The sequence below is a fragment of the Brachyistius frenatus genome, unplaced genomic scaffold, assembly GCF_029030835.1.
Source record: "Brachyistius frenatus isolate BFR_SWC_R1_liver_20210118 unplaced genomic scaffold, ASM2903083v1 Contig_7, whole genome shotgun sequence".
Taxonomy (NCBI): domain Eukaryota; kingdom Metazoa; phylum Chordata; class Actinopteri; family Embiotocidae; genus Brachyistius; species Brachyistius frenatus.
This window is the reverse complement of record NW_027210606.1, coordinates 5,513,653-5,540,881: the sequence shown is the minus strand read 5'-3', so window position 1 is coordinate 5,540,881 and position 27,229 is coordinate 5,513,653. Positions and strand designations below refer to the sequence as shown.

The window sequence follows — 27,229 nt, the reverse complement described above, 5'->3', positions numbered from 1 at the left end:
GGTCCCACTGTGGTCTATTGTGTGGTCATGTATTGCCCCAGTACGGAGTGGGAAATGTTATAGATTGCTTGAGAAGGAAATAGGAGACACAAAGGGTGCAATATAGCAGATCGATAAACATGAAAATTTAGAGGTGAGTAAACAGAGGAAGCTGTTTTGGCTCCAATTACGTATTAAAGATGTTAATTATTCACAGTATGGTAACCGACTGTCCCTGACTGAGAACGTTGTCCCACTTATTCTGCCCTTGTATTTATTAACATCTACATTCCGTGTCATGCCAAACCTGACTGGTTAATAAATAACAGCTATATTTTAGTAACATGTTTCAATGTTGGAAGCTAATCTTGTGTAAATAAAAAAAATAGGAACATGACAGTTTACTATAGGAGGCATGTTGGTCTTGATTTGAATTAGATACTTTAAAATCACCCAAATATTTTATTTTGAGAATATAATCTGGTCAGATTACATATATGTTCTGCTATTTAAAGATATAAATCATAAAAGTCATATTTAGTTGTTTGTAACTTTAATGTGTTGGTTAAATCTGCTGCTGTTTTAAATAAGAAACATGTTAAATAAGCACCACTACTAAATTTCAACCACAAATATTTTTTATGTTTTTGAGGTTATTTGCAGGCTAGTTCGTATTGTCTCAAGATGGACATTTTGAATCAACAATGCTGACACAGTTTCAACAAAGATTGAATGTTCATGCTATAACTACAATAGAGATTATGATGCCATGTACTGTTTATTTATTTACTATGAATGTCACTCACTCATGAAAAACTTTTAAATAAAAAGCCATAACTATGAGAAACGCTTTGAAAAAACATTGAGGTCTTCATGTTAGGAAATAAGCAAGCATTTTGCATCCAATTGAACAGCTCACTGAATGAATAGAATATGACAATTTTTGTTTTAAGTTTTTGCTTTTTAAGTTTTTGTTTTCAGGTAAAAAGCTTTTTCAAAAGTGATGGAGATGCTTTGGGACTTATGACCACAGTCGTCCCATCTAAACATTATACTGCAAGATTTAGAAATGAACCTTTTAAGGACAATTTGCTCTCCTCACATGAATCTGTCTTCGTCCAGACTAAGCAAGCTCGAAGCTTTGTCAAAGCAACTAAATCCACATTAACTCAATTTCAAATTATTATTTAAAAGCTAAGGAAAGGCAACATAACTGAAAACATTAAAATAGAAAATATTCAGTAAATGGGAACAGACTGCTGTTACATCGTGCACAAAATATTAACTCAATTTAAATCTCTATTTATCTTAACCAACAGAAATAAACTTTTTTTTTAAGCCAAAAATGTATCTGACAATTGTTAAATAATTAACAATAAAAAAAAAGTAAGAATTGTGTACTTGGTAATGTGGACATGAGCACAACGCTCATCTAAGTTTTGAGGAACAAATGTGTTGATTTCTTGTTATAACCACTAGAGGTCAGAACAGCAGAATATTGAAACTATTCTGTTTTTTTTGTTTTTTTTAATTGACCTCAACAACAAGATTACTACGTGTAATGGAAAGATTCATGCCACAATACTAGTTCAGATGAATACCACTTATACATTTAAAATCATGCTTTGCCATCCCATAACAGCTTGAGGTTAATTTAGGGCCACATTCACTATCATTTGTATTTGCGTCAAATTCTTTATCAGAAGCATTGACTTAGGACATTGCAGCATTGCGACTGCACTTTGGACAGATTTTCATTCAAGATATGTTTGGCCGTACATTAGAAATACATAAAATGACTAAACAACAATAAATTGTGAATATGTGAGTAATGAATAATGAAAGACAAGCTTAACCTGTTCAGCTGGAGTAAAACAATACCAGAGAATATTGTTGTTTTTTTTTACTTCAGAAATGTAAATAATACGCAAAAAATGACAGTGTTTGTGTGTGTGTGCTGTGTATAGACACACAAATCCTCATTTTACTATGTGTGTCTGCCTGTAATTTCCTTCTGCAAAGTTATAATAAAATTTACTGCAGTTGAAATATTCATGTTGTTTAATTAAATTGTTATGCAAGGCTACAATACAAACACAGCATGACTCATGTATTACACCGCACATAGAGTATAACAGCAGAATATAAAGAGGGTAAAACATTATGCGATAGGAAGCGACTTCTGTTCAAACATTGGTTATTATTATTATGCGTACAATTTTCTATTATTATCATGGAAAAACATTCACTGCTGTAATCGATTAGTCATGCCAAGAGCAATGAGGAGCTTCTGGTGAAAGGCCGGTACCCTCTCATTATGGACAGGCCAGTCCAGGACGCAAGAGGAACGCAACATGCCCCGGCGGAGGAAGAGCGAGCAAGACAACTTGTAGTCGTGAACATCCTGCAGGAAGACCAGAATAACCGAGTCCCTGCTGGCTTCGATGACCTGGTGAAGTGCATGATGGACTTTAAATCTAGAGGACACACAAGGTGTAAGAGAAGAAAAACAACTTTAAAAACGTACTAATTACACGTAAAACAAATACTTACTCTATGTAATTTAGACAAGACATACGAGACATCACAAAGTTTTAATTTTAAAGAAGTTGGAAGTTATATACAATATTGTGCTGAAGGTTTTGGCCCTTTAGAGGTTTAGATTTTCATCCAATGAGATTACATCAGTAGACGGAGGACACTAAACAAAGCTTGTGAGCGCTCTAAGATGCAAGGAAAACTGTTTACAAATGTGAGGTGATGCTGATTTAAAAGCAAAGAGTGCTTGTATCCCATATTAATTTGATAAAACTATTCATTATTTTTGAAAGGATCTCTATTTTTAGAGTCAAAAACTTTTGCACAGTACTGTACATATTTGGTTTAATACTTAGCTTTAACCTGATGTATAGTCTGTCAAAATGCACTGCCTTAGCAGTGGATGTTTGATTTACCGTAGACACCAGGGATCGTTGAGAAGACTTTCAGTGACGACAAACAGGATTTTTCGGGACCTCCTCATGTTATTCACAATGGATTCGAGCTGTGGTGTGCCGACGTCTGCATCCCGATCCTCCAAACAAAACCGGCACTTGTCATTCTCTAAAGGGATCATCCTTCTCTCCACCCAGCTGGCGTCTTCCTCTGCATGTATGATGTACGCATCGTACTCAAATGCCCTGCCCTCTGCAGCTGTGGCATCACTAAATCCTAATGTGCGATTGATCATTATGTTCCAATAAAACTGAATTCTCCAGCCATGGAAACGCAGCAGAAGCGCGGTTACGGTCAGCATGATAACCATTGTGCTGCTCAGTATGTAAAGAGCCTGAAATGGGGTCATGTCCTTGCAAGAGAGGGTGTCAAAGTCCATGATGGAGTGGTTAAAGTAAGCCAGTGGGGTGTTGCATGTATACTGGTCTCTGAGACCTGGCACACTGGTCATATTTGTGTCATTCAACCACGTCACAAACCACAGGACGCTCTCACATGTGCAGTCAAATGGATTTTTGTCCATGATGAGCAGGCTGAGGTGGCTCATGGGGGTTTCGAACACTTTAGGCCTCACAGATGTGATCAGGTTCTTCTCTAAACGCAAAATCCGGAGTGACGTAAGGTCATCAAAAACTGAGTCCTTAAAATAGTTTAGGAGGTTGTTGGTAAGGCTTAGCTCCCTGAGGTTACTCAATCCTTTAAGGGCCTTCACTGGGACCTCATCCAGTCCGTTAAAATCCAGCTGTAAGGTTGTCAACCCCTGTGTCTCTTTGAGAAACAGCACCGGCCCACCAAGGTTGGCACTCTTCCACAAGCGGGCTAAGTTGTTGTGCTGGAGTTTCAGTATCTTGAGGTTCACGAGCCCCTCCAGCAGATTCTCCCTGATGTTCGCGATGTTGTTGTTGCTGAGATCCAAGATGGTGAGTTTGGACAGGGGCCTGAAGGGAGAGGGATCCACGTTCAAGGCTGTGGCTCGAAGACTTTTTCCCAAAGTCAGCACTCGAAGGTTGGCTACATTAACAAATGACTGGGAGTTTAAATTGATAGTCTGGTAGTTCTTGGTCATGTGGATCTCTTGGACCTCACTGAGGCCTTCGAATTCCCTGCCAGTGAGATTCTGATTAATCAAGTTGTAATCAAGAAGAAGAATGGTGAGGTTTTGTAAAACAGCAAAGCTTCCTGGATGAATCTGTGTTATGTATGTATGTATCAGATTGAGCTTTCTGATTGGTGAATCCGCAAGTGAAACAAAGGTCTTGCTGGTGATGATTCGGAGTGATGTATAACTACTCCAGCTCATATCAAGTTCTATAAGACTTGTCAAGCCTGTAAAGGTGTGCTCTGTGATTTCCTTAACTGAAGTGTTGTTTAATAGCAAACTCTCCAGGGCGCCTAATTGCTGGAAAGAGAAATCATCAATTTTAGAACTTTTCACCAGAGCTTTTGTCAGCTGGAGTTTCTTCAGTCTTTGGAGCCCTTGAAATGTGCTGTTAGTCAGGTGTCTGATGTTGTTGTCATACAAAATTAGAGTCTGAAGTCTAGACAGCCACTGAAATGAGCCCTCTTCAATTGTGACCATGCCATTACTGGACAGATCCAGAAAGGTTAGATTTGTTTTCTGCAGTCCTGTAAAGGTCGTGTTTGTGAGTGTGACCAGTTTCATCTTCTGAAGAGACAGGGCATCAAGGGCTGTCCCTGACAGCTCTGAGCAGAGCTTGGAAATAACCAGAGTGCTCATACTGCCTCCGTTGAGGATTAAAGTACGTAGACCTGATATGGGCTGAAAGCAGCCAGTCTCCAACTGCAACACAACAAGCACAGAAATCTTACAGTGAGACAGAAAAAGGGAAACAAAACAAACAACTGAAAGCAAGGTGCTACAAAAACTCTACTTTCTACTAACGGTTTCAATTTACTTGACGACACCATTTCATTTCCCTTTTCTCGATAAGTTTCTTACTTTTTTTAGAGACACGGACGACAGGTTGAGGACTTGCAGAAAGGATGAATTTTTCAGAAAAGAAAAGTCTTCTCTCTTCAGAGTGTTGAAGTCATTGAATGCCAGGTTGAGGTTCGCCAGGCTGGGCAGCTGAGGCTCAGAGCCCAGCTTGGCTGATTGTAATTTGTTCTGGGAAACATCAAGCAATTTCAGGCTCTGTGAATCATCAAAGGAGAAAGAAAACCAAGTAAAGGGTTATTTAACACAGTACATGAGAGGCATATCAAACAACTACCTTAGGTGTATTAAACCCTCAGTGCCATGCTTCACAATATATTTCAGACAAAGTCTCAATTTAAAAAGGCAGCACTTCTCTCAGGTCACAAGATACTTCCCTCCATGTCCCTACAGAGATACTGTAGCTCACTGTATTTACAAACCCACAGTATGAGCAGCCTAACTGTTGAGCTGGACCGACAACGTTTACATCATATTCATTAAAAAGCACACCCACAGCCCCTTTATTTTAGTTTCATTGCTTTCTTGTGATGTAATTCATTTGTGTCATGATCAATACAGTCCTTATGTATTTTCTCTTCTTATTTTACTGCTTGTTTCGGTGTTTATTTACCTCGTTGCAGTAGAAGTTTGGCGTTTTGGGAAATATGTTGATCGGCTTTCTCAACAGTTACATGCGTTTATATATGTGTACCACTCTCATGTCTGTATTTATTAAACTACTGACAGAAGCCAGTAAGCTTAACCTTGCCTTGTCATGGTTTGTGTTTGTTTGCTCCCTCCACCCACAACAGGTCCCCATTCTCTGATGTTCTCCTGCCTGCTAAGCTCACCTCACCTGTTCCCACCTTACCAATCAGCCCCAGCTACAGTCCCTCAGCAATCACCCGGTCAGTACGTATACTCCCCTTAACTTACTCATCAGTTGCTGGATTATCAGATCAAGTTCTCGTGAGAAAGTCGCCAGGTTAAGTCATTCTTGTGTGGAACTTGTTTTTTAATTATCTTGAAATCTACTTTTGCTGATCTTTTTGTTTTCAGTTGGGACGATGAACTGTTACCTAGCTTTGTTTCGATTTGTAAGTAAATCTTTCTGTTAACTCAACACCTGTCTCTGTCGTGTATTTTGATCCTTCCTCCCATTCAAACTGCGAGACGAAGTGCAATTAGATTAGCATTAAAACTGGAAACGGGGGAAAAAGGTACCGAGGCAAAAAAAACTTGAATACAACCCACCCCGAAAACACTGATTATCTGGTTTGTATGCAAAAAAAAACCTGACATAACTAGAAACTTTGGTCAGATAAAGTAGAGTTCAATACAGTACAATATTTGCCTCTAAAATGTAAGTTTGAGAACAACTATAAAACAGCATGACATTAGTAATCAAGTAGAGCACCAGTACTGTGTAATTGTACTTAAGTTCAGGACCTGAGTAGATGTACTTTAAACTGCATGTGTATGAAACTATACTTTTCCTTCTAAAGTTTTTCTCAAAGTTACTATTCACTCTCACTTCATTTCTTTTTCAAATGTTTCCTCTCTCCAGTTATTAACACAACTGCATGAACAACTGTACCTGTAGAGCAGAGAAGGGCTCTCCTTGTAGCTTTAGCCTGTTACTAGCCATATTCAGCTGTGTTAGACCGCTGCAGTGACTCAGATCCTCCTTCTTTAACAAATGCACTTCGTTATGTCCCAGGTTCAGTGTCTGCAGCAGAGGCAGCATCTGGCCCAAACTCCCATTCAGCTTAGTGATGCTGTTATAACTGAAATTAAGGTGGAGAAGGCCTGAATATGGTTTTAGTGACTCGGTGCCAATCACCACCAATCTGTTGTGGGACATGTCCAGGCTGGTGATGTTCCTGGGAAGGTATGGGGGGACCGCACTGAGGCGCATGTGACTGCAGTCAGCTCTGCCATCTTGCACAGAGCAAGAGGCCTTCTTCTGGGAGGCAATGCAATGAGTCTTCAGAAGATAACATACGATGAGGACCCGTGTCAGGAGATGGGAACGAAGGGCACACATGGTTTTTAGAAATCTTTGAAAACAAAACAGAAATCATTTGTGAAAGCCTTGGTAAAAACAAAAACAATAGGCTAAAAGGCCCGAGAAGACACTGTTGAGCAGAGTAGAACTGAGCTGTGCCTGATATACCTTTTGGGTTTATCCCTACTATGACACCTTTAACTTAACAAACAAAGAGAAATGCAGCTTTGATCAACATTATCCTGATAGAGAATCAATGTGCTGCTTGAGTGACAAAAAAAAGTTTAAAAAAAAAAACTGTTTCATTTCAATATGCACAGAGTTGAGTTTTAAAAGCTGTTAACAGTCATGTTTGGCTTATAGGTCTACCTACAATTATTACTATCACCGGGTGCTAATTATTTATAGGATACCTATAGCTCAAGTGTCCCGCTGACATTTCACGCACTCTGAGACCGCCTTGTGTTTTGGATACAATAACCGCAGAGTACTTACCAAATGTAGCCGTTGCGTGATATGTCACATCCAGATGTGAGACATAAGAGATTCACTTCTAGTGCAGCGTCTGTTTGTGTTGAATACATAGTAGGCTACAAAATCTGAGTAGGCGCTTATGAGGCAACCAAGTAAGAAAATGCGGAAATGAGGAATAGGCAACTGCGGTTTCACTTCTGTCTCAGTGGCTGTTTATCAAATACAGTACATACTCGCGTCCGACAAACAGAAACCAGGTGACCATGGACTACAGATGAAGGACAATTCCTAGTGCCTTTTCAAATTTGACCGTTGCTATAGACATCGCCAAAGATTAGATAACAGTTGTTGTAAACAGGCGAAACTGTACCGGATCAGATACAGTGGGACGGACAAATGTGACTTGCAGTGGGACGGACAAATGTGCCTGAACAGGATGTGCCGTGTTGTTTGCCAAGTTTACCCTCTGGAAAAAATGCACTGTACAAAATCTAGTAAATCAATAACTTGATTATCAAGACTTCTGTAAACGGTCATTTCAAATATGTAAGCAAGTGTGAGTAATAAAGCCTGAGATGAGTTTGAAAGAACATGTTTTTAATTACTGCTGCATACCAGTGAACGCGTTGTAGTCTGTGTCTGGGCTGTTTATGGGCACTATTTAATATAGTTATCAGTAGTTTTTTTTTTTTTTTTTAAAGATTAATTTATTTTAATTCTCTTTCTTTTTAATTTTCTAACCTTCGGGGAGATGGATTTTCTTGAAACACAGCATGACTGTCTAATCATTTCAAGATTTTCATATGGCCTATAATTCTGGGTTTGAATTCAAAAAGTATATATTGCCTACAAATTGCACAACATTTATTTGGATCTGCAGCTGACATAGGCTATAGACAATGGGCTATAATATATGTTTTTTTTTAATTGTCTTTTTTATTTCATAAGACACATTCTGTGCCGAACCACTTGACGAATAAACTATTTGAATCTGAAAGGAGGCAGGTGTAATTACTTTGTTGGTGTAGACCAAAGTTCAGGTTTAAGACATTTAGCCTACTGTAATGCACATTCTTATTGTAGTCACATGGTGAGCTGAATGTGAGCCTTTCACCAGCTGAATAAAGTGCACCATTAAGTTGATTTTTCTGTCTTAAGAACAGCAGCTACCTATAGCTCAACACTTTTTTATAAGTGATCCACTCACCTGTGGTATTGTCTTAAAAAAGACTCTGACAGTCACAACTCCAGAAAAGGCTTGGGCACAGCACTTATCCATTTGAAAGAATATACATTTTGAAAGAATTAATTTATAGAAATAAATGTTATTTTTTTCCCTTTGTTCTATCTATTTGTTACATCTGTTTGTTCTTGGTATTTTCCTCTCTTTTTAAGGAAAGCTTTGATGTCTTGTTATGCCGTGTTGTTATTTGGATTGTATTTCACCAGTTGCCTTGAGGCCTTCAGGGACTCTGCATTTACCACCCATATCATGCTGTATGATATAGGCCAAATCAATAGGCCTCAACTGTAGCAATTAACCATTAAAAAAAAGTATTTGTGACCTTTTTAAATCCATGTTTGCATTGCTTAACGTGAATGCTCACAAACAGCTACACACTACCAACACAGTTTTTTATTTATTTATTGGCCCTATGTGTCTTTGCTCAAGTACACTTTAAAGGTGTTAAGGCTGGGGTGGGTGCCATCCATTACTTACTTACTTCTTTAAGCCAACTTTGAGCAGAAAAACAGAAAACTTTGTCAAGTAAGTGATCAGCTACAATACATAAATTCACGTCAACATTCAGACCACCAGAGAAGTGAAAAACACTTTATAGGCCTATTTACTGTAGGTTGTCACAAATAACCACAAGAGGGCAGTGAAACACTGTTAGTGAGCCACTCAAGTCAATATCTCACCATTATAAGGCCACAGAAGTCATCCATCCCTATGTCTCCTCGTAGGTACATTGCATTTCATGTGCTAAAAAGTAAAGGAAATATTGTAGCCTACATGTATGCTCACATACTACATTTGATACATAATACTTAGCCTAACTAAACTTTCTGCCTTTTTTTTTTTTTTTTTTCTTTGCTGCAGCATACTTCATTCTTAAAAAAAAAAAAAAAAAAAATCATGTGGTCTGGGATATGGTCTTCATTATTCAGGACTGTCTGTAATGTGTATTATATTGGGAAATGCACACAGTGGCAGCAACTCGGCTTCAATCCAACAAAAAAAAAAGCTGACTGGTTGTTTTCATGGTTCTGCCTTTCAATTTGATGGGTTTCCGCTTTTATTTTGAAGTCATTTACCTGTTACTTCCTGCCATTGTATTCTTCCCGCCAGTTCTTGCGCCCACCTGTCTCATTAGTCCCTCAGCAGATTCTGCACGGTGTATTTTGCGCTGCCTTTCCTCCTTTGAGTTGCAGATGAAAAATGAATGACTACATGAATAAAACAAACCAATTATTTATAAAAAAAAAAAAAAAGCATAAAGCCAACACAGGTGACCTGATTTGCAGAAAGTGTTGAACTTTTAAACCTGACTTTTACTTCCGGTTAATAGAGCATTTTCACTAGCGAAGTCGGTTTCCAAGTCGGTGAACGTCCGCGTTTGGAGACTCAAACGAAACATGGAAACGCATGGTAGCACGCACGGCCATTTGTGAATTAACAGAGAAGTTTTGATAAGAGCTGTTTGGATCAGTGTGCAGAAGAATACGGCGTTTTGATGAACGACCTGAAGAGCAGGAGGCACTCAGGAACCAGTAACCTGCAGTGTTTGGTCGTAAACACTGGAGGAACAAGATCATTGCTGCCTTCGCACTCAACAGACGATTTGACAGTTCGATTATGACGACGTTTCATGGTAAGTGCATGTTTTTCCATCTCTGTTCCTGTTTTAAATGTAATGCATTTGGTGGTTGAAGCAAAAATAAATTAAAAAAATATATATATATACATATATATGGGTCTATAAGATGCTCCTTTCTATAACATTAGGTTTGACATTTTTTAGGTTTTTTTTTTCTCTGTTTGTGTGCAGGCCTGTCCGTGAAATTTGATATTCAGAGGTGTGTTTACGTTGCCAGGTTTTTAAGCCCTGTCTTCCTTGTGTTTGACATATAATGACATGGTAACCGTCACTGGGTGGCGTCACTCCGTTTGTGCACTGTGCGCCTGCGGACGTGCGTCAGGGGTGTTGCAGTACAAATTAAACTGTGGTGACCAGAACATTTAATAATGGAAACCCCTTTTTTTGTTTTATCTTTGTGCAAATTGATACAGGTCAACTGGGAGGGTTTGATATAATGCTGTTAAAGGAGGTGAGTAGAAATGTATGATTCTGTCTTAAGATAGTTCATCGCATGTAATTGAAGTGAAGTGGGTTTTTAAGCAGTGCATATCGATATCATTGCAGTCTTAGGCTGCGAGTAAGTGCGTTACTGAGACAGTCCAAATAGCAATAAATCCAAAGATAACTGCATCTGCAAATCCATTTTTAAAGGTCAGCAGTAATGTAGTGCTGCTGATGCCAAATGAATCGGAGTGCATTTAAACCACAGTAGATCAAAAAACCTGCACCTCCGAAAGCAAAAGCCTTATTATAAGTGATATGTCATTTCATCATTATGGCCTGGTGGTTAAGCTGTAAAGTAAGTCTTTTCAGTTGAAAGGAATTTCCCCTCGAATGATCGATTTAATGCATAATTGCTTAAATATATTGTTGACAGTTCGGTAAACTAAGAAAATCTCTCACTGAAATATCCTCTGTCATTTCAAATCTTTAATCATATCACACCAGCACATATTGAACCGCAGCGTGTTAATTCGTTCAACATCAGCTGTGATACCACAGAGCGAATGTCCCATCATTCCCAAGTATGCCATTAATCCAAACCAACACTGGCACAGTTCAAAGCTGCACTATGTCACAGAGCCACCGAAATGAATCATTAATCTCACTGAAATCCAGCAGGAACTTCAATCAGAAGTCAGTCTTCATTCCTGGTCTAGTTTTGAATTCATAGTTCAGGCTGTCTCTAATACTCTACACTTGATAATTCTCTCCTTGCATTGTGAAAACCTCTTTTTAGCCGTGCTAGTGAGACAGTGTTAAAGATAGTAATATGAGTCTGACAGTGTAATACTTTGGTGCCGGCTAAAAAAAGGTTTATTGGAAGGATTGCAGAGACACTCGGGGGGGTCTCCAAAGGACAAACATTTTTACGCGTGGAATTCTGCGGACACAAATCTTTCCCGTCTCACATGTGCGATGCTGTTTGGTTCTGTCCTTTGCACGGCCTAAAAACTCCCCAGGAGCATTTCAGAAGCAAAGCGTTTTGTTGTCATTTTGTCGACCTCTCGACTTTTGTCATTTTTCCTTGATTTTTGTGCTTTTTATCATTTCTCTCTGGGCCGTTTTGTGTTTATTGTTGTTGTTTCCTACTTTGTTGTTCTTTATCATAAAGTTTGCTGTGTTTTTCAGTCCTAAAAAAAAACATTCATCCCGATGATTATCTATGTTTTACATACCATGCCTGCAGCAGGAGGAGAACACATTTCTTCTCCAACTTGAAAGACCCGGGGTGAGAAGTTGATGTAATGATGTTAGTTATGATCGTGAGAGTCTGCACCGGGTGTTTTATTGTTAAAAACTAACCGGATTGTGAATGCCGTTCCTCCGTTTGACTTCCTGCCCGGCTGATCTTCTTTGTGCAGCTTGATGCAGCTTCCATCCAAAATAGACTAGGTGTGTATTTTTAGTGAAGCGAAGCTGAGAGCCGCTTCTGGGATGCCGCTGACACGTGTGTGTCTGGTAAGAGTCACAAGCTTTGACGGCCACCGGAGCTGATTGCTTTATTCTAGCCAGAGCCAGAACGCGACACAGCCAAGCCGGTATTTCCCCATCAATGAAGTCACTTTGATCCCCTGACTATATAATCCGGTGCAATCATCAGGTTACATTTTTGATTTATTCAACACTTTCATTTTGGTGGAATACCTTCAAAAACAGCTGACTAAATGTTAGCATGATGTATTGCATGTTAGCACCCGGCACTCAAGTTCTGTTGTGCCTCGCAGAATAATTAATTAATAATGTTTAATACATAACTCAAATAATAAATAACTGAAATCACAAATATTTGTAATTGATTTCTTTGGATTTAAGTGTGTGCCATGTAAAATCCTTAGCCTTGCCATTGAACCAAAAGAGATATCTATTGTGTTCAATGTTTTAAATCCCCCTCTGACTTATCATAGTGACTTGCTCCCTGTTTTCCATCTCCGCTGCACACTCTCTCTGCCAATAGATTGATTAAACAGAGATTTATGAAGGGAGGATCATAACCCTGATGTGACCTTCTAACAAAGCATGTTTTCTCTCTTGTCACTGGATTAACACTGTGTATGAGCACGGTTGTGATGCCTTGCATTGTTGGTTCACAGTGTACAAGAGAGGAACCGTTACATTGTCCCAAGGAAAAAAAGAAAAACTGCAAGAAACTCCCCCTTACAGCCACACAAACATATCCTTCCTATTCCTTCTCTTTTCCCCTTTATCTGTCCCTCAGATTAATTGAACAGGTCCTTGCTGGGACAGAACTCAGGCCACTTGATTGGTTTACCTCACAGCTAAACTGAGGCAGCTTACAGGGCTTTGTGCCAATGGCTGGATTGCTGAAGACCTGTAAAAGGTGGAGACAGCTCGCATGGTCAGCACCGTGGAGGTGGTCGAGCTGGTAATGCAATAAATGAAAAAGGGCAATCCAATGAAGTGAGATCAAAGGCACAAGGAGCAGAAAAGGCTGTGATGAGAAGCGGCGCGAATGATGCAGCAGGAAATTGTTGCAACGATCCTTTCCGCCAAAACACCGGCTAGATCATGAGGTGCACTGTCAACAGCTCAGGAGGGGAAGGAGGCAAACGGAGACATGAGAGCTGACAGGACTCGGGTATAGATCAGATTCTCGCAGGAGAAACAACTTGGCACTGGAACGAGGGATTAAGAGGGTGGAGAAACACCCCTGTGGACTGAGTGAGTGCCATAGCTCTACATGTTTTATTTACTGTAGCCAGAGAGTGGCTAGTGCGTGTCATGCGTACGTGTGATTGAATTCTCTCATGCAGAAGGGATAACTGGGGGAGGCAGCGGCTCCATCAATGGGAGTGTGTGCACCACATTCTTCATCTTGCCGGCTCGGGTAAATCTCATCTCCCTCATTTGCAGACCGAATCTGTGGATTGTCAGAATGCCTCGGAACTAAAGGTGAGTTTGCCCTCTCGGCTCTTCACTGCTATATATAGTGGATGTTAACCTGCGTTATATGACCATGTACATGAACTCACGCAGAAACTTCCTTGTCGGTGTGTTCCAAGTCCTCGCGACAGACCGACTGGAGAGCTCGTAATTGTGCACAACACACAGTGACGCTACTTCTATTGTGAGCTTACATTTGTTTGTAGTTTGTTTGCACCAAAAAGACCTGACGGTGTGGTGATAGGGAGTTGTAGACTCATAGCCGTGTGCTGTCATCGTCTAATGGGCATTTCCCGTATGTGCAACTTCGGTGAGAGAAACAAAACTCGAGCTCGCACTCTTAGAAATTCAGCAGAGCCGTGGTAGTTGAAGTCTTTGTTAGCCTGCCTTTGCTCTGATATTTAAAACAGAGTGGATAAATCCGTCTCAACACGAGGTTGGCGAAGCAGAAAAATATGCAAAGTGGGATGAAGAGATTTTAGATGGTGGATGGAGGAAAGGGTAATGTACATAAAAGGAGTGGTGTAGGCAGTAGAAGCAGTGTTGTAGCATGTTCTCTCTGCCCTCTGCAGGGAAAAAAAAAAAAAAAAAAAAAGACACTGCAGTATATCTCCCCCTCCCCAGTTTGCTGACCAATGATGTTTGGAGGTCAGACTCCCAGCTCTGCTACTGGTGTCAGCCACTGACACACGGCTTGTTCAGGAACACGGCGGTTATTACACCTCGCAGGAAGGAAGGGGCAAATAATTAGAAGCAATATATGTGCATTTTTGATATGGTGGTTGGGAAAATATCAGGCAGAACATGGAGATTTATTCAGCCTAGTGTTCCCTGCCAGATTTGTTCAATCAGGGACATGGGGATACTCCGCATGGATGACTCCATATGATGTGTCACACTGCACAGAGATGGCCGTTGTCTCATAGGCAGCAGAATGAGCTGTCACCGTGAGATGACAGAGACGTAGCATCCCAGAGAATTCAGTTTTGTATCCACATGGACGCTTTTATCACTGATTGTAATTAATTCAAGGCACATGACACAAAATACAGTTTTGAAAATGACATGCTTTACTTTGACAAGCAATAGTTGTTATACAGTCAACTGCTACTGCTGTGAAATAATGAATAAGTTCATTGTATTTATCTTTTTTCATTTGGGCATGAACCGATGCCATTTGTCTCTCATCATTGGCAAGTGCTCACTAAGTGCTGACTCGGGTCTCTTCTCACTATAAGTGGTCCCCAGGGGTGACAGGACATCAATACTGACCTGGAATCAGCAGCATGGATCTACTACAGCACTGTTAACTCTCTGCAGTGCAGCTCAGAAAAATGCAACAAGACACAATTCAGCGTGGAAGGAGTACAACTTCAAATGTGGCAGATGTGACTGCTACAACTGAGTTAATTACTGAATCTTTTAAATTCTTCAATTACACACATTAAAACTCACCTCTGTCATAGGTCAAGAAAACATGAGAGAATATGAAACAGAGAGAAGCAAGCAAACTTTTACATAAATGTGGCTCAATTTGGCACATCAGTTGTTCCAGCGCAAAGATTTTTGCTAGAATATACTACATATTATATGTAACATGTAAGGACATATGCATGGACCAGAGGCCTTAAACTTGTGCTGATAGACTTTTTTGGCCACTTGTGGGTGGAAGTGGTGGCAAAAAAGTGAAATGACTTTGCTGATTCAAAACACTTTGTTTACTTCAAAGATTGTAGTCACCGACTATACCGTTAGTTCACTTGTCTCTGAAGCAGTCGCGTTCAAATGCACCAGAGAAAGTACAACAGTGATTATTATTATGATCATTGTGACTTTTGAGGTCTTTTGGGCTAACTGACAAGAGCTCTCTCTGTCGCAAGTGAGGGGGTCACCATTGCTTAAAGTTACTGGTTCAGTCACTGAAAATAGTTATTTAGTGTTGAGTTGCTCTTTGAAAACTGGCTGAGAGGTTGGGTTTGTTCATGTGCCGAACACCTGTTAGCGTAAACATTTTGTAAACGCACATTTGGCAAACGTGTTATTTGGGTGATCATTTTATGGGGCTTGAAATTATCTGCAAGCTACCTTAACACATTCACAGTTAACATAAAGATATTAATTAGAGAAGTTTTAAGGACCTGTTAAAAAAAAAAAAAAAAATCATTATATTCAGTAATGATATGCTATTAGTTGTGGATTTTGTTTGTCTATGCGTGTTGGATTCAGTGTGAAAATTCTACAGTCATCTGACTGAAAATGAATACATTAATACAGACTTTTACCTAAATGTTTGTGTCTCACATCGTCTTGAGAGAGTGATGTGCTGAGGTCTACAATAGTGTGATTTTTGCCTGCAGTACAGTCAGTGAGCCGCGCCCCCAGTTTTGCGAGGACATTTCCTCTTAGGGAGCTGAGACGGAGGGATTTGACCATGTGCTAAAAGCTGTGGGACAAGTGGCCTTTTCAGAGGGAGATTACACCTTTAACACCAGCCTGAAAGCAAAGACGGCAGGCAGAGCTTTATGCCAGCACCTTGGGCTTTGGGTGAAACAGTCTGGTAGTGCCAGCAACCCAGTCTGTCTATAATAGTGAACAGATGGTTCTAAATGCCTTCTTGATTTAAAAGGCGATAAGGACTGTGTGAATGCTCAGATGCAATTAATTTCTATTAACATACAAATAGAGCATCATATTTGGAGGAACTTTATGTAGAATACATTGGATTTTGTGTAATTATTTAATGTAGAAGTGTTGTGATGTTGCAGAAAGCTCCATCATTATTTGAAGTGCTTCATGTGTGCAATTACAACAGTGTTGTCTATGAACGTTATTTGAAAACAGACAAGTGAAGAAACAAAGAAAAAAATATGTAAGCAGATGTGATGAAAAGCAATTTGATCAGCGATAGTATTTATGTAGTATGAACAGATCCTGTTTGTAATCCATAAATAAATAAAACCACTTGTGACGTTTTTCTTCCGTAAACTCCTCTGTAATAAGTTGATCCCCTTTAGCCAAACACACAAATATTTCTCTGGCTCATGTGGTCCACAGCGATTTAGTGATGCAGGTCTCTTGATGTAGCGGAGCAGCGCTGTTACCAAAGAAGGAACAGGGAGATTCAGGGTCACATTCCTCAGAAAACCATTTGGACAGATTGCCTTCCCCCAAACTCGACAGAACCAGAAAAGACACAGAATCCTGAAACTTAAAAGTCTTTTGATACTTTGATGACCGTGATAGCCACAGTTCATCAGAAAGTCTGCTTCTCATCCTATTTAGGCAAAAGGAAAAACTACATTGTATCTCCTCTTTAGACACAAACAAACTTTGCCCTCTTTTGCCACAGTTGAAATCCTTTACAGAGTCACATGTACTTTTTCTTTGAAACTTCTAAACCCACTAAACTGCACAGTGTTGTGTGTGCACGGTTGTGTACCAGTCCTACCGTGTGGTAGGTCTGTATTAATCTCCTCCAGTTGGCTCCTTATGAATGTCCCTGCTCTCCCTTCTGGCAATTCAGGTTTGATAGGATTAATTGAGCCATTACTTAATTACAGGCCCGAGAAGAAGCTGGAAACCTATGAGGAGGATTTACAGCTTTACCCATAAACCAAGGACAGAAATCTGAAGCAGATTTCTTTTTCATAAATGCTTTCCACTAACAGGCTCATTAGCAAGTAGATGAAGGAAAGATCTGGTGATGCTGCTGATTCTGCGAAAAACAGACAGTTCCTCCAATGCTGATGTAGAACAACACGATTATTCTGTTATAGTTTGAGAACATGGCTGTGAGCAGAGTTGAGATAAAAGACAGAAATATGTGCTGCTGTGTTCTCCAGATGGCTTTGTTTAAACGGGGTATAAATAAGTTTAATATAATGTTTAATGAGGATTTGTAGCTCTAAATATCCCAAAAATACTGTAAAGTTTTTGTTGTCATCATGGTTTTGACGTAATTTTTCAAAACCTCAATATGAAATTTGGCAAATACTAGAATAGAGGTACTATTTATAGAAGATATTTTGACGTGTCACTGTAGGAAAAGCACAATTCAACCACCTTCAATGGCAAAAAAGCTTGTATTAATTGATATACTGTAGGTATCTACACTGAAAATAAATGAAAGTGACGGCTGGGAATGACCGGCTAAGAAAACTAAATGGATTAGAGAATAATGCACAGGAAGTCGAATGGCTGAGTGGACAGAAGAAATGAAGGCTGAGATGATTGACCTCTACTGAATGGCTGTAGAGCAACATAAAAAGTCCACCCACTTCAAAGATAGCGTATTCTTCAAAACATAACAATGGCAAATGGATACACACAGAACATCCATATAGACGCTACAACGATTAGGAGATAAAATACTTCTCTTTTGAGCTGCATTATTCACTCGGAAAGGAACAAACCTAGAATTCCCCAATTGTCTGGTGTTCATACCAGAAAACAAGGATTTTCACTAAGAATCTGGAAACCCTTGTTTGGCGCAATTTGGAAAATAATTTATTGTAGTTTATATGGTCAAACATTATAGAACATATTGTAGAAGTTTGCGTATTGTATTTGTAAGAATATCGGGTAATGGATAGCCTTCCTGATGCCTTGTTATCTCTTGGATTATGCCTGCTTCATTCTTATGGATTAACAACACACACACACATCTTCATTGTTATCTGTGTTGCCCATTTTAAACGTATTGCTTTTGAAAACAGATTTTAGTAATGTTTCGGCTGCCTGAGAAATTTTATCTGAGTCACTTACTCCATCAATATTCGATGGCAAAGACGTTTCACGGTTATCAGAGTTCTTTCCAGATGTCAGTAAAACTATTATTTTATAAACTCCCCTCTTCATTATGCTCTCATTGCTCCTGACAAATCAAAGAGCATATTTAAAACTTGTTTTTGGTCGTTTCTTATATCTAGATGAACATTTGTGTATGTTAACCTCCCTTTGCTTTGAACACCCTTCTAGCCTCAGCATAGTGGTGTTGTTCTTCATGTCCTCCCCTCTATTTTAATGCATTTTCATACAAACACATAAACTGAACACTCATTTTACTTTTTAGTTTAAATCAATGGAAACATCACCATGAAAAAAAAGGAAGATATGTCCCTCTAATTTTCACTTTTTATGTTCAGCACTTAATGTGAAGTTAAAAACACAAATGACAAAAAATAAATATTATTTCCAGATTCTCGAAATATAATGTAGACTCCACATTTCCAAAATCAGCATGAGACCCCCAACACTTCTCTAAACTGAGAATGCGTGTGTTTTCTCACTGAACACCTGGTCGTGCGAGCGATGGGAATAATATGCGCCAGCTGGCATATCCACCAGTTGATCAACACCTCGTACTTTCAGTCACATCACTTTTCATTGTTCCCTGCATACTTTACACCTCTGTATATACTCCCATATCTTCACTCCATCCGCTCTTACTCCTTGCCTTTCATGTTGAGGTTGTCTTTTCGAAGTTGGTCGAGTCTTATTCTCCCTCGTGCTCTACCAGGGGGGCAAACTGGCACACATCGCATCAGCACCCAGCTTTGCAACATTTCATCAGCCACAACGCCACTTAACAATCCACTCATCAGTCACACAGGAGGCCTGGCTTACCCACAGCCGAGGGTACCGAGGTGTATGAAGTGCAGAGTAATATTAGAAATGTGTTCCACAGAGACCTTTTATCAGTAATTGTATTTAGAAGACATACATGGGGAACATGAAACGGCAGCTACGTTGCATAAACAGCAAAAGCTCCTCTCATACCCTGATAAGGAAAATGAGAGCGGTGGATGTGGTTCCTAGTTCCAACAGTCAGATTAAATGCTCTAAAATCAGGTTAACGTTTATCACCGTGATCTCAATTCCAACAGTACTACAATTATTTTGACACACGTGACTATTTCACATAATGTACAGTGGAAACAATAATGTACAGTCAATCTACCTCCACTGTGAAACTGTACTGTGGCACAGTTTATGTATTAAATTGTAACCATCAATCGAGTAATCCCGTAATTGTATCTGTCTGTAAAGCACTTTGATGATTTGTTGTTGTGCTAAACGCAAAGTACAACCGAGTCTGATGGGGATATCATTAGTTCATTCAAATTTGTCATAAATAAAGCCCATGTGATGATGGTTATCCTTCATTTGCTGCAAAACCCATCAAGTAGATGTCAGTCCTATAACTGTGCTTTGGGAACATCAAAGTCTTTTTTCATTCCTCCTCTGAGGACCATGGACAGCTGTTCCTAATTTAATGTGTATATATAGTCAATGTTTATTAAGATAGTTAGGTCTGGACCAAGGTGGAACCTATTGTCAGATCAACACTCCTGCCATTAGAGCCATGCATGGCAAAGTGCCTATTCACTTTCTCAGCTAAATTATAAGAGCTATGACAGACTTATGATTATCTTGATTTATGTATTGACTGTTTAAGATGCTAATAATAATTTGGGTATTCATGCTGGGTGAAAGCTTGTCTTAAATGTTTAATCCAATACAACAGAAGCTGAACAAGGTTTCCCACTGTCGGGAAAAAGTACTATTTGCATGCGGACCAATTATCAGGTTGTCAAAGAGAGTGTTAGGGAGGTGCAATGTTCCAGAAACTCAACAGTGTACATCATGTATATCTTGGGGATAGGCCTTAAAAACCATCTTTTAAATGTTTGTCTTACCGACAACTAAATGTTTAGTTAAATGTTTATAAAGCGTAGAATTTGAAGTGAGTGCATCATGATTCTATTTTAAATAGAGAATGTTCAATAGCTACTGACTTCATTTGAAGAGAAAAAACAGCTAGTTTCTAACGTTATCTGCATGTTGGTGCTGAGAATGTAGCTTACAGTAGACTTTTCTTGATGGAACAGTTGCCTGTTCTGGCTTGAAACGGGAGTTTATAAGAGTAGAATCTGGGAGCAGTGCAATAAACACAATGCACCTAAATAGCCTAAAGCTTGATAGCACTGGAGTCAGATGATAATACTTTGTAGCTTTGTGTAAAAGGTTTCTTATAGTGGCAAAGTCATTTGATTCCCCGTTATTATAGAAAATATGGATTGTTAGAGTTTTAGAAATTACTCAAGCACTTCAAGGCAGACCAAAGATAAAGCCTGTCAGGTTATTCAACCAGCTAAGTCAGCAAATGTATTTGTAAGCTCTATTACAATATTGAAAAATATGGGCAAGATGAATATTGCTGAAAATTAATGTACCCCTGCAGCTCTTTTCTCTGCCTCCAGTCTCAGTCTGCCAAACATCCTCAGCACTATTGGATTATTAGTAATTGAAAAATATAAAAAAAACCAATGAGGCAGCAGTTATCTTTAACATGGATTCAGACATCAAGTTCCTGCAATACGCTGCTGATAGTGACACATTATTTATTTTATCATACAAATAACAGTATGAGCCTGACATGAATTCCTGGTTGATAATATTGCTGAAATTCACAAAATGTTCTTTTTGAATTAGAAACAACCAACCCTGTGTGGTCCATGCCCAGTATTGTGTATCTACAGAGAGCTTCTTATTGGACTTAGATTTCTGTATAAAGCAACATGGCTTCAAGTATTTTTTTGACACCTATAATATGCATAGCCACACATTCAAGATTCCCATTAAGTAACTACGTCTAGGCAGGTAGACAAAAGATGTCAACTTGTATAAGCTAAAGTTTGGCTTATGACTCTTGTCTTGCTTCTCTGTTCCTCTGTCCATGTCACAGTGTCAATCATTATTTTCTGTTATCCTTCAAACTCTCTCACCCACCAATTTTCTCTGTTCTGTCATGTCAGCGTTTCCACAACATCTGTCATAACACTGCAGCACCAGCTGACAGTAACGGAGGAGTCGTGAGTGACACTGGCAATTTCATTGGGCAATGTTCACTCTTTTGGATTGATGTAGCACAGTAGCCGGGCAGAGGCCAGAATGTTGGGTTCGAGGTAAATTGAATCCTGTTCGATAGATCTATTCGATTAATATAGAGTCGAAATTGACCTTGGACGAATTCAAAAAAATGTACAAAGCTTCCAGCCTAATTACAGAAGACGTGTGCAATTAATGAGGGTAAAATAAATAAAATCCTGAGGAAATTAAAATACACAAGACAAAACAAACTCACATCAACATACAGGAGTTAAAAGGTTGATTTAAATAGATGAAGTATATTCAGTGACACTGCTGAGCAGAGAGATTATGTGGAGTTCAACATCAGCAGCCTCTCACAGATTTGCTCTGGCATTTCACCTGGTCAGCTCTCAGACATCAAAGCTAGTCTGGAATGGAAGTGGGAGTAGCATGATGTCACGGCCAGAAAATGTCATCGTGTACTCCTATGCCATCCACTCATTCAGCACCACTGTGCTACTTTAACATTGGCCAGATCAGTGGACCTCAGTATCAGCTGTTCCAAATGTGGATCTCTTTGGAAAGCAACAGTGGAAAGATGTGACAGAGTGCCACTGCTCAGATAAGAGTTATTTTCTCACAAGATCCATGTGCCAGCCTGCTGTCCTTTCTTGTGGGCTATTCTAAGAGAGGCTACGAGGATACTTTGGTAGTATATTGAGCTTGAACATTCGAAAATTGCAGCTATGATGGAGATCAATAAAGGTATCTCTGACTATGGAGGGGGTGGGGGGGGTATTATGACATAATTGTATTTAGATGAACGTCTAGCATAGATCCAGATACTTTGTGTGAATTGTAATGTCGCCGTCTCTTGAGCATAGTCAGTTTCAGTATATCTTGTATTCAAGGCCAGCTTTTGGATTGCACTCACGTGTTTACACCCATATCAGCCATGGATGTCTGCATACCAGACATAATGTATCGTCATCATCCTCCCTGGCCCTGTCAGAGTGCACGGCTGATAGTATGCCTATAAAAAGGCATCCTCTTGACAGTAAGATGACAGTAAGGAGTGCACATAAGAGCTGGTGATAAAAGACCAAACACATGCATGCACACATGCACACTCACAAGAACATGCATGTACACATACACACTCACAGATGTGGTCTTGCTGACATCCCACAAAGGTCAGCTATCAATAACGGTCTAAATTTGTACACCTTTAAAGTTGACAGAAAAATAACCCTTTATGAATGTGTTAACAACAAAATAGCACTGCAGCTTTCAAACTGTTCATATTTGTTGTTAATGTAACTTCAGTTATTTATATTTAAGATGGCATGTTAATGAACATCCAGTAAAAAGCTCCAACATCCTGCTGCATGACCTAATAAAACATTGTCAGTTATATATACTACACTAAATCAACCGACTTAAAAATGTATCAGAAAATAGTTTTGTGCTTGCATCAAATGTATATGTTGGCCCCAAAATGAGTAATCTACAGATTAGAAGCACTGCATCTTTTTTTTTTCTTTTTTTTTTATTGGTGTCATTATTAGGTTAGACATAAAACAGCAGTGCTTTGCTGCTTTTCCATTCATTAAATGCTGGGTAGCTGAACACAGATAGTTCATAGAGGATTGTATTTGTCAGGCAGTGTATTTACAAAAGGCTAGATGTGTTTCTGAAGAGCCATTTCATGAGATTGAAGGGTCAATTTTGTTTGGCTTTGTGTGTGATTTTTGTTTGTTTTTGTTTTGTTTTGTATAAACCTACTAGACCATCTCTAAAGGTTTTAAGAATTTATAAGAAAAGGCTGCATGCATTCACTTCAGGGCATTACATTCCAAATCAGCAGATCCATGTCTCTGATGTTGCACTTCATTAGTCATAATGGACTGGAACAGATCATAACAGCAACTTATAACAACAAGTATAAGATGGATAGATAGATGGTTTAACAATGGATGTTTTAGAACATATGAGATATAAACAAATCACTGCTGATTGTTTAAATGTTGTGTTTTCTGGCATGGTCACAGGATACCACTATCACACACTGACGATAAGGTACTAGATCCAGTCTGTAAATAATTGAATAGCTCTGTGTAGGAGAGAGAGACACACACACACACACACACACACACACACACACACACACACACACACACACACACACACACACACACACACACACACACAGAGGAGAGAATTCCACAGCAAAGCCATCAGAAATCAAGACACGTTTTGCTTATTGAAGACTGAGTTAAAACAAATATAATTTGTATTACAGGGAAAGAAAAACCCATAATTCAGTTCACTGGCACCTACCCAGCAAAGGCGGCAGACCTGACAGCAAAAATGTCACTTTTAATTTAAAAAGTTGTGTGTAAAAACCAACACTATGTCAGCGCTGATATAAATCCACACCTATCACAGTTGAGCACTTTCAGATCATTGCAGGATCTTGCTGCCACCAAAATCATTTCAGCTCTTGTCAACAACTGAAAAAAATAGCCCCCCCAGTGTTCACTGTGTCGATGCACCGCTTTGATTGATAATTGGTAGAAGCCAGCTCACTGCAAACACTCTCATCTAATATGCCTCACTACATTTTGGTTGTTGGCTACTAAGATTTGTAATGTTATCCTCTTAAAAAAAAAAAAAAAAAAAAAAAAGTACACCAGGGAACAAAAATAATACATCTTCAAGCATTACTGTCGACAAACAAAATGTCGACAGGACAAAAGTCCTTGTTTAACCCACATCTCCAAACTCACCAGTTAATCTCTGTTTACACTTGCCTCGGTGTGTAATGCGGATAATGAAAACTGAGGTCTCTCTTCTTTGCTTTGTAACCCCCGTTCAAAACATTCACTCCGACCAGGAAGCCCAGCTGTAACTTAATTACAATTTATTAATAGCGTAAAAAAATGTCCCTCAACATAGTTTGATCACAACAAGGTTTGCTGCCAGGGAAACACACACACACACACACACACACACACACACACACACACACACACACACACACACACACACATATGCATGACATTTCCGGCACAGCTCTTATTCCTAAGCATGACTTCTTGTTAATCACTCCCCCAATTTAGACGCGGGGCCTGACACCGCCCGGCTGTATTATTGTCATGTCCCAACCATTACCACACGGTCTGGAGAGCCTCCGCTAACTTCCAGCACCTCGCGTCGGGAGTCCTTTCTGCTGCGGACAGCAGACGGAGGGCCGCGCTCCTGTCAGCGAGCCGCGCGCGGGCCTCTGCGAGCACTGATTGAACTGCGGTCGTTGCCATGGCTACACGAAGACCCAATGAGAAGCTCGCGGTAGACTGTCGCTGAATGAAAATAACAGGGGCCATTTTGCGCACGAAGCCGCGGCATCATTGACTGATAATATTAAAAAAATAAATAAATACATTTTTTTAAAAACGGAAACGGAGGAAGATTCAGTCCATTTGTGGACTGACGCGGCTGCTTTTTAGAGTCGGGAGAGCGACTGACCGGCGCATGTAAGTCAAGAAAGGCAATGCGGCGGTAAACTGACCGCGCTGCCTTCTCCTTGAGAGGTTTTTCAGTGTCCCGAGGACCGAGGGACAGGGGACCGGGGACCGGGCAGCTTCACCGCTTCTACCCGAGGCCCGATGACCCCCGACGGAGGGACTTACCTTTAGCCGGCCACCGACACCGGCGACATCCATGCGCGTCGAAAAAAAAAAAAAAACAGGTGTACGGTTTCATCACCCCGCCGGCTCCCGAGTCGCTGTGAGCTCGCTGTGTTTTTTGTTTTTGTTTTTTTTTGCGTGTCACTTCTGCTCTTGTTCGACTGAGGACTTAAAAGTCAGTTCACGTGAAAAACGTTGATTACTTTCACGATACGTTTCTGAACGTGTCGACGGGGGAGGCGGCGGCGCTTTTAAGGTAAGCACACACGGTATCAGCGGTGTCGTTACGGGGCCGTGTTATCTCTCTCCCACCGCGGCTCGGCTCGGCTCCGACCCGACCCGACCCGACCCGCGGCTCGGCGTCATGTCGCTGTGTTTGAGCAGGTGAACGGGCTGTTTTTCACTGGTTTTTCACTGGTTTTTCAGTGCGTTACGAGCAACACTGACGCCCCCCCCCCGTAGTTGTAATCGGCGAGCAAATGAAGCGTCTCGTCCGGGATGCGGGTCGCCACGCTGTCCATTAAAGTGCATCCCAGCGGATTTCTGTTTCCAGTGCGTTAGAGGAAGATGGGACTGGGGATGATGTTTAAAATGCTGAAACCACAGGCTGTAAAGCTGCGGGAAGACGACCGCTTAAACATTAGCGGTGCGGCCCGTCCGCGTGAGGGCATTTATGTGGGGGTAACAAACAGCTGGCGTAAACTGAAATATCCACATTTAACCTACATCCTCAATGCTTCGGGTAATCTCTATTGTTTGCCTGCACTTGCGAGTATACAGTGGTGCAGTACAGCGTTAAAGTGGTTACTCGGGTCTGTATTTTGAATGTATGACACCGGTCTATCTTGTTCCGATCCTTAATCACAGGTGTGTCCCGTGGAGCTACTTTAATGAATGAAGAGTATCTTTAAAATACTTTTTTTCTACATCTGATGTGTAGTTAGTATTATGAAGGCTGATGCCTCACGGGAACTATGAAGTCATTGTTGAGGTACAGGTTTTTTTTTTGTTTCTTTCCTCATTCTTGGTACAAGAATGATTACGTCGACCTGCTATTAGAGGTTTATTCAGTGTTTCTTAGCAAGGATGAGAATCCATAAGGCGCTGAGTCGGATCATATTTTGAGACCAATGTGTTGCTTTGTTTGGCTGTCTTTTCTCCAGCTGTATATCCCAGTTTTCACAATGAGCAAATAGCAATTGAAAACCCCTGGATATTATTGGGGGGCTATTTGCTAACTGGTATAAAAAGGGATGATGTAATGAGGAAACACTCTGAAAGGGCCAGCAGCCACAGATGCTATCTGTGAGACCCATTTGAATGCTGGGTGAGCAGCGAGAGTTGGGGAGGTGTTCAGGATGCACAAAGTGTAACGCTATCACTCAGGGAGCCTCATACCACCCCCACTGACACACACCTGCCCTGTGTGAGTGCTGTGTTGTGGGCTTTATTGGACTGGGGCTTTGATGTAGTATTTTATGTATTTCTATGACTGCATGCTTGTGTCTGGCAGAGAGGAAGCAACACAGCGGGATGTAATATGACAAGCAACAGTTGGCTGCTATCTGTCTCACAGGGAGGGGGGGGCGCTGCACCAAATAAACAGCCTTTCATAGAGGCTTAAATATACACACTTAATGAGCGATCGTAGCATTTTGACTTGATTGATGGTCAATGAGCCAGGACGTATGTCTCTGTTAGAGTTAACTCAGTCGCACATGCCAGTTTAGAGTCACTGCGAGAGACAGTTTGCTGGGCAGGTATGTTTGAGTGAGAGGTGAGAGGATCAAGGCAGGCCAACATGGGGTTAGAGCATGTGATACATTTCTCCTGAAAGTACTGGATGTAACAGGGGGGGGTTACTCCCACTGTTTACGTTCTCGCTCCTTCTCTCTCTAGCTCTCCCACACATACAAACACACCCTTTTAATTTTCCTTTGTCTGTTTATTTCTTTGTTTTGGTGCTCTCTCTTGTCTCATTGTCCCTCTACAGTGTTTCCTCATT

General features: G+C 40.3%; 2 protein-coding genes across 3 annotated transcripts in view; one reads left to right on the top strand and one right to left on the bottom strand.

The window, feature by feature from the left end:
• Positions 1–1,815: 1,815 nt before the first annotated feature.
• On the bottom strand, positions 1,816–25,310 carry tlr3 (toll-like receptor 3). Of its 2 annotated transcripts, none has more exons than XM_069689193.1 (4): positions 6,510–7,756; positions 4,934–5,128; positions 2,934–4,774; positions 1,816–2,456 (listed from the first exon to the last, which is right to left on the bottom strand). In XM_069689193.1, the coding sequence occupies exons 1-4, from the start codon at positions 6,957–6,959 to the stop codon at positions 2,225–2,227; spliced, it is 2,718 nt and encodes a 905-aa protein (XP_069545294.1). In that variant the 5' UTR covers positions 6,960–7,756; the 3' UTR covers positions 1,816–2,224. The 2 variants fall into 2 exon arrangements, with proteins under 2 accessions (XP_069545294.1, XP_069545295.1); XM_069689194.1 differs by lacking the exon at positions 6,510–7,756 and adding an exon at positions 25,228–25,310 and having other exon boundaries at positions 1,820–2,456.
• Positions 25,311–25,390: 80 nt separating this feature from the next.
• Positions 25,391–27,229, top strand: part of sorbs2a (sorbin and SH3 domain containing 2a) — a 49,617-nt gene continuing 47,778 nt past the window's right edge. Inside the window, exon 1 of the mRNA XM_069689192.1 lies at positions 25,391–25,480. The gene's annotated coding sequence lies outside the window, so the exon portion shown is untranslated. The remainder of the gene's footprint in view (positions 25,481–27,229) is intronic.